Genomic DNA, 13,781 nt, shown 5'->3' on the forward strand with positions numbered 1-13,781 from the left:
TCCAGTCCTTTATGTCCTTTAGACATGCCTGTAGTCAGACTAACGGCTCTGCTAAATGCTTAAATACTGCTGGGTATCATCAGCATAATGTTTATGCCGTGTCTCTGAACAATATTTTCTAGAAGGGGCATGTACATGGTAAACAAATACATTACAGGAAAGCTAACAAAAAAGAAAAGCATTCTCCAATCTACTTTTTTTAAGCAGTACTCCAAAACCAGGATTTGTCTTATGTGTTTGAGGTAGATTTTACACAGGCTAAGGCAGATTCGTGTTAAAAAATATTTTAAATAGGCAGTGCCATTATTACATTTCCTCTGCATAAATATCAGACTCCTAGACTTCACTGTTTGCTGTAGCCAACTCTGAATCCATGGCCATAGTTGCTCTTCTCTTAAAATGTGAAACTAGTCGGCGTGCTCCTAAGGGGTTCTGGCTCTGGGTCACTGTTAAGCACCTTGAAACAATTCAGAAAATACTGAACTGAATTGAATATTGATGCAAAGAGACACTGAGTGTCCACAAATGTGCTAATAATTGCATTATTATTATTATTATTTTTATTAGACTTAAAAACGACTGTAAAACTACCCTGAAACACAGAGATTGTGTGGGTATCGGTTACCTTGTTGTGCGTAAGTCTTCTTCTCTTGTTTGTCTTCAATGGATTTATACATATCAACATAAGCCCGAGCCATTCGCCAAAGAAACTCCCTACTGTCTCCATACTGCAGGCACAAAATCAGGAATGCACTCGTCAGTCAATGTTCACCTGTTTGTGATGAGCACACAACTTAAGTGTCAAATGTTTGTTAAAGCTCTTGAATATTGGCATGTTTTTTTCCCCAACAGCATATTTCACCTCATTCACCTGATTGGACCATGTGAATGCAGGCTACCCTCATACAATATCACAAAATAGAATAATTTACAAAATGGGCAAATTGAAGAGCATGAAAATAAGTAAACATAAAATATAAACTACGCCGAAAGTAAGTAGAGCTATACACATAAATGTGCATGTGTGCTACATCAGCTGTTGTGTAAACTCAGCAGAGAATTAAAATAAACAGCATGGTACAAGGTGCATATAACAATAAATGAACAAATAAACAGTATTGCAAGTTCAACTGTTACTGCATGGTGCAGGGTACAGTCCATTGTTAAAGACTCCTGTCAGGTGTTGAGGAGTCTGATGGCGGAGGGGAAGAAAGAGTTCCTGAGTCTGGTGGTCCTGCACTTCTGTACGTCCAGCCTAAGGGGAGGAGAGTGAACAGACCTTGTTGGGTGGGGTCCTTGTTGATGGTGGCATCTCTCTTGTGGACTCTGCACTGGTAGATGCTCTGCAGAGAGGGCAGAGGAGTCCTGGTGACCTTAGACGCAGTCTTCACTACTCTTTGCAGGTGTTTGCGGTCCATGGTGGTAAAGCTGTGCGCACGCAACCCAGTGAGCCGCCATTGCTGTTGTTGTTGTCAGAGTGAGTGCATGCGGGGTAAGGGGAGGGTGGAGCTGTGTCGACATCGTTTCAGGAAAGTACAAACTCTTCCACCCTTGGACGCATTTTCAAAAGTTAGTGTTTTCACATGCTGGCTTCATGTGGACGAAACGCCTAAACGATACAAAAATTTAGTGGATACAGCCACTTTCATCTCGGTGTGAACGGGGCCTTAGGCTTCGGGTGTTACCACCCATGTATTCATGTTGTTTTTTTAGATTAGAGTAACATGCCAGCATGGTTGTTGATTGAACTACCATAATGGTTTAATGTTGCCTCATTAAAAACAGTCCTCTATAGAAAAAAAACTGTTTTGCTTGATTCATTATGATTATGTAATTTAACTTCATGGGTGCCAATAACAGTTAGCAGGACTGTACTAAATGTGTATACTTTAAAGGAATGTATTGATGTGTCTCAGTGTAAAAGCTGTCAAAAGCTAAAAGCTGACTGGGAAAATAACTGTTGACAGTTGTGACCAGCATGTTTACTCACTTCTGTTCTGTTGTCCAGCAGCAATTGAAAGCCTTCTGCTTTTAGTCTGGCATCTCCTGTGTGGAGGATATCACTCTGAGCCAATAGGAGAGCAAGCTCCCCATTGGGAACTTCAATCGCCAGCTGAAGCTTGCCCGCATCATCATTATCCACCAGACTCCTCTCCTCCAACTCCTCCTGATAGTCTTCCTGGTGGAGGTTGAGGACTGTGGCACAGCTCCTGTCCTCCTCTTCCTCAGACTCCTCTTCAGTCTCATGCACAGCCTCCTCTCTGTCTGTCTCATGATCAGTGTAGTCTGATTCAGCATATGCTGTGGAATACCTTTGACATAATAGTGCAGATCATTAATACATCTACTTCAGCATTTGATGAAACAAGTAACCAAATTAAAAAAATAAAACTTTCAAAGTTTGCGGAGTGGTGCTCATGACATTTCCCCTGTCCCCTGTGAACTTAAGGTGTGTTTCAACTACAGAAATTTGATGTAAGGTGGCATGATGATTTATACTACTTTCTGTACCAGCACATGCCTGTGGATCTCTAACTTTCTGGCACATTAAACCTTAGGAAAACCCATCTGTTAAATCCTAAAATGATGACAAAGCAGCCATTGTCAAGTCTGCATAAAGACTGCCGAACAAGTTGGAACTGAATACATTCAGGGATACGTGGCTGTCAGGAGATAACTACAACTACAAAATGTCTTTAAAACCACCCACATAACAACAACACAATGTGCTAATCATCACATATGACATACCCTGCTTCGCTGGTCTCTTCATAGGTGCTGGACATACCCTGACTGCAAGTGAAGTAGATGGAGCTGGAGCTGGTGGAGTCAGTCCGCTCTCTGGGGACATGTCGCCTTCGTCGTACCTGCTGACTTTCCTCTACTCCCTTTCTGGGTAAACATTAACAAACTTCATGAGGCAGCCAGGCTCATACAGTGACATTTCATCACGTCAGTGTAACACTCATATTTACAATGTGACACTGCTGTGAACACCTACTGGAACCAGCTAAACTGACATTTCAACAGGAAGTATTTGGATATTACAAAACACTGTGCTTCCCTGCTTGATGTTTAGCAGGGACAGCAATCTGCAGCTTGCCACAGTCAAACTCACTTGACATCCTGAACAATCTGTAGTGCGATCTCCTGTAGGCCTCCCCTCAGCTCAGCCACCTCTGAACGCAGCAAATCAACGCAGCTCAGCACCTGGTCTAGTTGGTTCCTGAGCTCTATCTGCTGCTCTGGGGACAGCCCCTGCACCACTGCCTCCACTGCTGCCAGAGCATGCTGCTGAGCCTCCATCTCTGAGGGAGGTAAAAGAAAACAAGTTTTTAACTTGTTTAAATTAAAAAAAGATTGAAAACATCTCCTTGTGTATTTGTCTGTTTCGCCCTGTTTATGTAGGTCTTGTGTTGCACAGGCTAAATGCCATGACATTTTGTCTGTGGCCTTCTTTGAGAGTCAGACTTTGGGTCTGTCCCTGGTCAGCCCCTTTAAACATGAGGTTTACAGATGGATGTCATGGCAGAACTGCAGTGCAGAAAAGCAACATAACAATACACAAAACACTGTTACATTGCCATAGCATCGCACTGCTTCAGAAGGGAATATCTTTGCTGGCTGTCACCATTGAATTTACCCTCTCCATATCTAACAAGGTTAAATAAGGCTAAATGTTTGAGGGCAGGTTTTTAAAAAGCCCTTCTTTAATATAAAAATGTAAAAGTGTGCTACCAAGGATGATGGGGTCTCAGGGTGCCAGGATTACACATATGTATATGTCCCTGATAGCTAAAAGCTCATCCTTCCATTCTACGTGTGTACATTCTGGGAACTACAAGTAGACCTACACCACACTGTGAAGGGAATTGTACTAGAAGCCAGTGAAGACAAGCTGGAATAGGAGAAATGTTATCTCTGTTGCTGATTCTTTGCTGCTGCATTTTGGATCAGCTGCAGGCTATTTGGTGAGGAATTTCTGGGAGTTTCTGGGAGACCATGTAGATGGTCACATATTTAAGTATTTTACAAATCGATAGGTCAAGATTGTTTTTTGAATGCTTGGATAAAGGTGTTTTTAAGTAAAGTTCTGATCACAGCAACCTTAAATGCCTGTTACATATCTTGTTTCCGAGAGCATTTTCAATTCAATTTCAATGTTGTGTTTTTGTTAGTGATTAAACTAGTAAAGAAACACATCCACTAAGAGCTGCAAGTATACAAGGGTCAACAGAGCTATGATTTTTTTGTCACCCTGGCTACAGCGTCCAACAGAAAATGTGTGTTGTCCTGGTTTTCTGTCACTTTCTTTTCCATGGGTCATGAAAGCTGTTTTAAAGTTCAGATGTGTTATAAATTATACCACAGAGCAAGCCTCGTATGATTTGTGAAAATATATTTTAGGAAAATAACTGGAGCTGTCCGAACTAGATTCTAGATTTCATATGACACCAGATCTCTGTGATCTCAAGATCACTGGCATTGTACAACTGAATCACTACAGACAGGTTCTGGCTTGAGATACATAAACTGGGCATTGTTTCAGATTCAGGTATTTTTGGTATAGTGGTCACAGAAAACGTACTCGACTATAGACTGTAGACCCACCGAGGATAAAAAAAATCAATGTAACAGAGTTGTTATTGGGGTTTGAACGATTTCAGTCACATATATATTTTTTAAAGCTTGAATTAATGCCATACAGAACAGAGCTAACTCACCGTTCAGCGTCTCATCATTCAGAGTCTGCTGCACCAGGGTTTCTTCGCTTTCCGTGTCGACCAGTCTTGGTGCTGGTCTGGGCTCCAGCACAACCCTGTGTGATTTCCGCCTAATGATCCTTCTGTAAATTATCAAGGCAACCACAACCAAACCGGCTGTAGATCCAATAGCAAGTCCGATCAATCCGGTCCTCCCGAACGGCGTCTTCATGTTTCCGCTCCAATACAACGTAACTTCCGTACCGCTTTAGTTATTTACCAACACTTTAGTGTTTCACCAACATTGACCTTACAGAAAACATGTCACATTACATGTGTGGCTGCAATGAGTCTCTGCGTTTTAGTTTGATTACCTTCCTTACGCACATACGATTAGCAGCCAATTGTTAGCACGCCCATCGCTAGCATATTAGCTTTGTGTATTAGCTTTGCAGAAACGTTCATTCGCTAACGAGCACTAATTTTTATAAACCTTTAACAAATTTAAAATGTTACCTTTGAGATTTCGCCTATGTATCTAGATAACATCACATCACATCACGACTGCAAAATGTCTCTTCAGCAATGATGCTTTAAATAAATATGTAACGCTACATGACATCAACGTCACTATCAACAAACTCAGTGCACAGTAAAAAAAACACTTCCGGTTCCTACTTACAAAATAAAACAAACAAAAACTTACAAAATAAAACTATGGGTGCATTCGACCTTATGCGATGCGAATAAAGTGCTGGTTCTTAAAACAATGAATCCCGGTTGAAAATCCTTTTTGATTGTAGTAGATTGTAGTACAGTAATTTAGTCTGGATTTTTTTTAGAACATATAGGGCATATTTTTAGAAACAGTTTGATTATGTTTTACTTCTCCATAATGTGTGGAAACTACGGAGCGCCTCTGATGACATGGTAAAAAAAAAAAAAGAAATCGTTCCCACGAAATACTGATTTCACCCCAGTTCAAAAGGTCTGGACACGCCACTGGTTAATGCATCCGGTGACGAAATGCATCCCCAGCTATCACCGTGGCAACCAAACGTCAACAATCTGTTGTACTTGTTTGTCGGTGTAGAGATGTATCGGGCTCATGCAGAAAGCGCAATTAAAAACATCATTCATGAAATAGCGAAGGAGTGCGCAGCGAGGGGGCATGCAGTATCCGACACTCTGGTAGCTTTCATGGTAAGTACAATCACTGGTATCACCATAAAAACATGAGAACGGTGACTTTTGTCATTAAACAACGAGTAGCCGTCACTGTCATACTATACAAAAGGGGGGAAACGGTGGGTTTGTTACTTTTAATGAAGTATTCAGCGCGTTCCCACCAGTGAAACATAACATTAAGTCGATATCAGTCAAGGGAACATTTGTTTATTGACGTACGCGTCGCCATGGTAGCAGAAAAAGTCGATGGCAGATTGGCAGGTTTTTCAAGCGAAAATGGGTATCATTTCATTCATTCATCATCATATGCTTTTACAGCAGTGGTGGTGGGGAGAAAGAAGCCTGTTGTCTTTGTCTTTTCATCTACTAATACGTATACCTATAATGCTTGGTCTTAAAATCCCCTAAAACCACATTTCTCAAATGTAACCCATGTAGGCTGTCAAAGATTTATTTAACAAAGTTTATAATAAAAAAAAACAAAAATAGAGCAACCACACAAACCAAACAATACAGGTATAACTTAAGTCAGAAACTGGGTAATACAACCAAACAAAAACAGTGGCATCATGGAGGAAAACCAAAAGAAAAAAGGAAGACTGTGGTGATGGTGGGGGTCTTACATAGGTAGGGAGGCATTGGCCAGCTGCTTTCAATTTCCCAAGCAACCTCCAGCACAGGCAAACTGAAGCAATTTGTGTGTTTTTATACTCAGGTGAAAGCTGTGCTGCTGGACAAGAGAAATGGGTTTAATGTTGATCGGACATTGTCCGATCAAGATGTCCAAAAACTTGTTGAGGTAAGTTACTCTGTTTAATTTTGCCTAATTTGTTTGTTTGTTTGATCTAATGGGTATAATGCTACAACATAGGTAAAGTTAAAAACAGACAAATTCCAACTTCCAGGATCAACTCTGTTCCATCAAACAAAGCTAGCCCTGCAGAGAACAGGATTACCACTGAGAAGACTAGTGCTTAATCAAAAAGTTAGTTAACTCTAGGCGGCCTAGAAAGTGTTACCACTATAGGTTGAAGGATATGGCGATGACTGGCCACAGCTCCCAGTAGATAAATGGATGTTGATGAGGTGTTTAAGGATGTGGTGCCAGCCAGGTGTGTTACCAGCCAACTCCAGCCCCAGGAGAGCCAGGCCCAGCCCCTCTAAAACAAAAAAAAGAAAAGAAAAAACAACCATACCTACATACATATACAAAAACATGTTTTTGCAATATCTTAATATTGTTAAAGGAGGTGGGTCACAACAAAATTCACCTCCTATACATTTGTCACAAAAGGGGAACTTACAGAGACCAATGGATGGAGGTATTTCTTCATGTCTTTATAGCAGTTATTGATCCCAGAAGTTCAAATCTCAGTCTGTTTATAATTTTAAAGCTTTAAAAAGTTGTTACCACTCATGTGACAATGAATCAGCCACAAATAAATGAATGACTAGATTTGGTATAAAAGTTTTCTAGAACCACTGCTTAAAAGATTAGTGTTATTAGTTCTGCTTCTAATCTTCTTCAAAATGTCTTACAGCTATGTTTGGATAAACTCATGGAAAAGTGCAGCCCATCTCTTGACACAATCAAAATGCAAGTGTATTTTGATATGAACTATACGTCTCGACGTAAGTAGCACTGTAAAATGTTTAGCATTTGAAACAAAATTGTTTGATATTGTATGGTTGAAGAGAGTAACTCTTACAACCAGAACAGTTCACTTCAAAAAGGAACATCAGGCACAGCAGACAGAAGTTGTATAGTTATTGTTTTTTTCCTCCTCAAATGGACTGTCCAGTCCATGAAGGACAGATTGTTGTCCCTAGTGTGTCCCCCCGAGTGAACTTGATGTTGTTATCCACTGCTTTGTGTTCTGTGAACCATTCCAATATAATAATAACAATGTATATAAGGTGATTGTTACTGTGACTTTTTTTACCAGATGAGTTTCTTGAGAAAATCTACCATTTTGTGGAGTCCAGGCTAAGTCCGGTGAGACAAGAGATCACTGACAGTAGGGTAAAAACCAAGGAGGAGCTTCATGCTGTGTACCAAAAAATCATCACTTACATCTTGCTGCACTCTGCTATTGGATCACCTACAGATGTCACCGCTGTGCAAGAGGCCACAGGTCTCATTCTTACTTCACTACACTCTCACTAGAAAGATTAACACAACCAACAATCATCCTTCTTTTGGAGACTATAGGTGGCAAGGTTAATAAAGAGACAAATTTTGTGATTGAATCTGCCATGGGTTACGCCATGAGTTAAGTTTGTCCATTCAAAAAACAAGTTTTTCAAGACAAGAAAATGTGCATTTCATCAAACTGTGGAGATTTTCCCCTTGCCAGAACATTATGGGTTAAAGTTATCCCAATAGGCTACAAAGCAGTACTAATGCTAGGGAGTCATTGTTGAACAAACAAACAAACAGCAACTGATACACACAGGCTGTGCTCATTAAATGCACTGCCACAGTGACTTGCGATGTGTTAATTCAACATTTCTATTGTGATAAAGCAGGTCATTGCTTGCCAAAGAATGCCAAAGTGACAGCTTAACAGGCATCTCCTTTTAACTGAATTAAGATATTACTTTGAAATGAGTTTGAGATATGCAATTTACATTCACCTAATATAGGATTTTCTGTGAACTGTATCTGACTTGTTTTCTTTTCTTTTGTCTCAGCTGCCCTGCAGAGCGTCTTCCCTCCAACAGAACTCAGAGCCTTCATGGCACTCTCAAAGAAAGATAAAGAGCAGCAGCTCACTGAACTCACCATGATTGTTGTAGGGATCAAGATTTTCAACAAAGCTAGCAAGGGAGAAGAGGAGGCCAGCATCCATGAATTAAGTAACAGATGGCAGTAAAGCTTGCTTGTATTTTGTACCTTTACGCTAATACCCTTTCACCATACCACATTATCCTAATAATCAATATGTTTTTGCATCCTCTCTTCAGTGCCTACAGTTCTTAAAGAAGCTCTTTCAGTGACCAATGAAAATATAGAAAAAGAGCTGACTGTAACACAGAGGTTGGCCTGGAAATACACAGCTCTCGTGGAGAAGCTAACAGACCCTAACATTCAGCCTAAACATTATGACATGCCAATTGCCCTGCTCAAACAGGCTCTCTACAACATGAGGCAGCATGAAGTCTTCCTTAAACTGTTACTGGTGAGCTTGCATGTTGCTATAAAGGATAACAATAAGATTTGAACTCTTTCACCTGTTTAAGCTGTTTGTAGGATTTACCTAGTATTTACCTAAAGCATCTTGCAGCTGAAGGATCCATATGGGGTTTCTAAAACAAGAATAAAGATACAAAATAAGTATCGGTAGAAAAAGGTTTGATCTAGATTTGATCCTTGTAGCATTTAAGAGACAGGAAAACCTGTTAAAAAATGACAGAAAGGTCTGTCTACAATACTAAATACTAAAAATACTTCACCAGTATACTTAGGTCAATACTGGTAAAGGCTTTATCTTCCTCTGCAAAATGTTGAGTAAAAATAATAACGCATTTTCCCTTAACCACCAGGCTGATGCATGTTTATGTGGCAAGCATGTTGAAATCCTGCAGAGGGAACTATCTTTACAGATGAAGCTGCTGAAAGAAAAAGTTCAGTCAAAGACAGTGGTACCAACGGCAGATGTTTTTGTAAGTGTGTGGTTCAATCCTCTGTTTATACATCTACAGAAATAGTCAAATACTCACAGTCATGTATATATCAACAGTATGACTGTGTGTTAAGTACAAAGTTTAAAGACAGGAAACAGTAAGCATGAATATGAAATGACACTTTATATTGACAAAATGCAGTCAATGACAGCATTACAGTGCACAGAAGTACTGGGCAATGTTCAACTAAGGTTGAGCTTTTAAAAAATTACAAACCAAAGTCCATAAACACAAAAATCCCAAAACTACAAAGTACAAACCAAAGGGAAAAAACTGAAAACAAACCAAACCCAACAGGAAATCCAAAAGGGTAAGGGTGAGGAACTAGAACACACTAAGGAACACAGGAACAGAGAGGTAACACCACAGCTAAAACAGACCAACTGACACAAGGGGAGCACAAGACAAACACATGAGGGTAAACAAGACACAGGTGACACCTTAGGGCAGGGCAAGCAATCATAAATGGAGAGAAACACAAAAGGAAGTAAAACACACCCCGAGACACAATGACAACGGACTTTCAAAATAAAACAGGAAAAACCAAAACATACTAAAATTACAAAGAAAACTTGTTTTAAATGAAAAAAAAAACAACTTAACAATGGATCACAACAGTTAAGGGTGTTTGTGATACATTTTTCTCTGCTTTGGTTAAACAAAATCACATGGTTCATATGTAGATATATATGCATTATAAAAAAACACGTGTTCCCCAACCTACCTTTTTTTTGTCTGCACAGTATAGTGTATATAACAAGCAATAATCCTGGTATATACTGTATACTAATCGGTCTCTTGTCATTCTCTTTTTTTTCTTTAGCCAGTATTCAAGGGGCTTTCAAAACTGTGGTCTGGACTTAAGGAGGAGGCTGAGCTCCTGAACATCCTTAATAACATCATGTTCAATCTTCAACCCTTCTGCACCTCTCAGGCCACATTGTTTTCTGAAGCTTATCTTAACAGTCTGCTGGAGGTGTCTGAGATAGAGACAGGTGAACAGACAATGACAGAATCCTCAGGTTTTACATTCTGTCCTCCAGATGAACATATTGATCCCAATCAATGGAAGACACAGGAGTGGCTCCTGCCTGAAACAACAGTCGGTTTTAATGAACTACAGCTACAGTATAATGGAGTCTGTGCCTATACACTTGTGATTAGAGATGGGCTTCTTCTTCCAGGTACTAGTTTCATGATACAAAATCCCATATAGTTTTTTTATGTTTATTCTTTGTCAAATTTGGGTGTATGTGAAAAGCTCTCATCATACAGTGAGTATCATGGATATTTGAATATCTGGTCTCAATAGGAACTGAGCAGGTGGCCTCACCTTCATATGTTATGTCATAGGTTTCTGAAAGCCTATGACATTGTCATGTGGCAGCACCTGAGTCCAGGTAAATGCCTGGTTATCCAAATATAGACAAAGCTTTTAGATTGGCAAGCAGCTGCTTAAGCAGGAACCTCAATATCTGGGTAGAATCAGTTGAATTTGAAATGAAATCATCATCCTTAATGGCCATTTGCTTAAAATACAAGTCAAGGGGCTTATATGGATAGGGCAAAATTGGCCTAAAAAAGATTGGTAATCTTAAAGCTTTAGATTAGCTTGCTAACATTTAAAGATGTGTGCTAATTTGATATCCACCTTTTTTTTTACTTTCAAGTGTTTGATAGAGTGCTTCTCTTTACAGGTAATCCACATATTGGAGTCCTAAAACACAAGGGGAAGCTGTATGTTTTTAGTTCAAAAGAAGCTGCCTTGAAATTTGCCTTACGTCCTGATGACTTTGTGGCAGAGGTGGCAGACAAAGCCAAAGGCTCGCCTGAACTCATTCAGCTCCTAAAACTCCACAAACAGTTTTTCTGTGTCAGTTCACACTCTGAGGTCAGCACCTTCTGTTACCTAATAGCCAAATACCTTTTATCTGCAGTAGTGGAATTTGAAACTTTCTTTAGTGCTTTAGTAGTATTGAAATATATACCAGTAACTGCATTAGATACTATACTTTAACTGATATTATTGGGATTTTATTTCTAATATTGATGACTTATTTTTCACTTGCAGCCAAGTAATAATCAGCTGTTGAAACCAATCACAAAGTGCGAGAGTGGCACACAGACTGATATCCATCCTATGGAGACAAATGTTGTCATGTCATATGAATGGAATGAGTGGGAGCTGCGACGAAAAGCTCTCAAACTGGTGAGTCAGATTTGCATGACAGATAAAGTAATTTCTTAAATTAGGGGATCTTACTGACTTTTTGATGATGGTGATTCAAGTAGTGAAGGATATTACCTCTAGCTTTCTGATATATATTTCAATTTCATTCTTTTTCTCACATTATCTGGATGTTGTATTGTTGGTTTTGTGTGTGTTTCATGTCTCTTGTTGCTTGGTGTTTTGTTAATCACATACAAAAAAAGCGACATGCTTCTTGCATAACCTCTTGTTTCAAGTAACCTGCTTGTTGTAGATAAACCCCAACAAACTAAAACGTAACATCACAGGATGCTCTGATCCATGCCTTAACTTATAATTTATTTATAAATGCCAATATTTAAGGTTTTGATTTTGCATATGCAACCGCCAAAAAACTTCAATGAGCTGTAGCAATGTTGTAAAGAAGAGTGGGCCCAAATTTCTCCACAAAGATGTGAGACTAATAAAGTAAAAAGGAAACAATCAGTTGTTGCTGCTATGAGTGGATCTACAAGCTATGTAATTACATTTAATATGTGTTTAAGTAAAAAAAAAAAAAAAAAACTTAGTAACTGTCCCATAGCTGGCTTTATTGCTGGTTGAAAAATCACTGGACATAGTGGGGAGTTAAACCTGTTAGTTTTTCCTCCATGAGACGACCCTCAGCCGAATCACATCCATTTTGTTAACCAGTGATCTTACGTTGGCGAGGAAGAGACTGGGTTAGCATGTAGCCTAGCGCGCACGCCGCTCTCCGTACCGCTCTTTTGTTTACAAACAAAATGTCTTACATTGTATACTTTATGTAGTACAGACACGGGTCACTAACCAGATTCGATTTTTTACTCCAATTGAGCTTTCGTGATTGTAATTCAAGTGTTGAAGAATTTTTGGTGCATCTAAGCATGAAAAACTTTTGTGTTTCATTCTATTATTGCAGGCTGACATTCGAACCAAAAAGACGCATTCTGTGCAGACTGATCTGAGCCACATGAGACGGGAAAACATCACTCAGACCTGGCCACCCAAGAACATAGCCTGTCAAAGCAAGAGAGACAGTGAGAACAATGTACCCAAGCCCCAGACATACTTGGCAGGTCTGAGAGGACAGAGGGACGGGCCTGTGGTCAAAACAAACCTGACCAGACCTGTGAATGACTAATCAAACTTCAAACATGTCATAGGTTGCTGGTCGTATAAAAAGTGACTGACTCCACCACTTTAAAAGTTGACTTAATTTTCTTCATATTTTTAAATATCTGTAAATAATAAAAGTATGAAGTTGCATGAAGTCTCACTAAAATGATTTCTATTTATATGTAAGCACAAGGTTCCGGCATTTAAATGTATTAATGGACATTGAAATTGTAATTTTTTCCAGGCTAACTGAAGGGCTTCTCACTAGAGTGTTCCCGATTATCAAACCATACCACTAAACTATTTATTGAACTACATTATTTTGAACGAAGTAACAAAACTTACACAACAAAACTCAACAACTTTATAGTGATCAGTATGTTTTATTCAGACTGTAATATGTGCAATGTGTGGAAAATGAACTGACCGGACAGAATGTTGTCTCACGACTTCACTCAGGTATATCCGCTAGGGACTGAATTCTCACATGCCAGTGTTTGTTTCCAAAATCCCTGCCAATCAAAAGGGGTTCAGCCTTTTAGGCCCCGTTCACACTCGAGAAAGTCATTCCAGCTAGAGTAGGATTGAGCCCAGACTGCCTTTAAGCTAGATGCGTTCAGACCTATTTTCAAATATGGCTAGCACACACTTCCACACTCAATCTGGCTTCATCCAGCATGTTTGCTGTCCTCCAAACCACTAGGTGGCGCCTCGTAATATACAGAGTCCGTTCAGGCCGCGGTAGGACCGCGTGTGCGCATGCGTCGTGCGTTTTTTTTCTAGCCAGATTCACGCCACATTTGCGTTCACACCTGAGCCACATTTGAGCCAGCTCTCGTGGGTGGATCTAGCCTGAT

The 13,781-nt window shown here is 39.7% G+C and overlaps 2 protein-coding genes across 5 annotated transcripts in view; one reads left to right on the top strand and one right to left on the bottom strand.

Annotated features, from left to right (window-relative positions):
* rmdn3 (regulator of microtubule dynamics 3) overlaps window positions 1-5,343 on the bottom strand; it is a 15,044-nt gene extending 9,701 nt beyond the window's left edge. For 3 of the 4 annotated variants that reach the window (XR_003669627.1, XM_028398063.1, XM_028398065.1), the window contains exons 1-5: window positions 4,725-5,343; window positions 3,119-3,308; window positions 2,752-2,892; window positions 1,991-2,312; window positions 626-728 (exon numbers count right to left, since the gene is read on the bottom strand). Coding sequence is in view for 3 of the 4 variants with exons in the window: in XM_028398063.1 (XP_028253864.1) it covers window positions 626-728; window positions 1,991-2,312; window positions 2,752-2,892; window positions 3,119-3,308; window positions 4,725-4,935 (967 nt within the window). In the remaining variant the exon portion in view is untranslated. The remainder of the gene's footprint in view (window positions 1-625; window positions 729-1,990; window positions 2,313-2,751; window positions 2,893-3,118; window positions 3,309-4,724) is intronic. The other variant, XM_028398064.1, reaches the window with a different exon arrangement.
* Window positions 5,344-5,795: 452 nt separating this feature from the next.
* On the top strand, window positions 5,796-12,949 carry cfap206 (cilia and flagella associated protein 206). Its single transcript, XM_028397876.1, has 11 exons — window positions 5,796-5,906; window positions 6,607-6,690; window positions 7,433-7,523; window positions 7,838-8,026; window positions 8,586-8,750; window positions 8,859-9,073; window positions 9,438-9,557; window positions 10,402-10,762; window positions 11,276-11,469; window positions 11,650-11,787; window positions 12,728-12,949. Exons 1-11 carry the CDS (start codon window positions 5,799-5,801, stop codon window positions 12,947-12,949), a joined length of 1,887 nt encoding a protein of 628 aa, XP_028253677.1. The 5' UTR covers window positions 5,796-5,798.
* Window positions 12,950-13,781: the final 832 nt, after the last annotated feature.

This window comes from Parambassis ranga, chromosome 24 (assembly GCF_900634625.1).
Source record: "Parambassis ranga chromosome 24, fParRan2.1, whole genome shotgun sequence".
Taxonomy (NCBI): domain Eukaryota; kingdom Metazoa; phylum Chordata; class Actinopteri; family Ambassidae; genus Parambassis; species Parambassis ranga.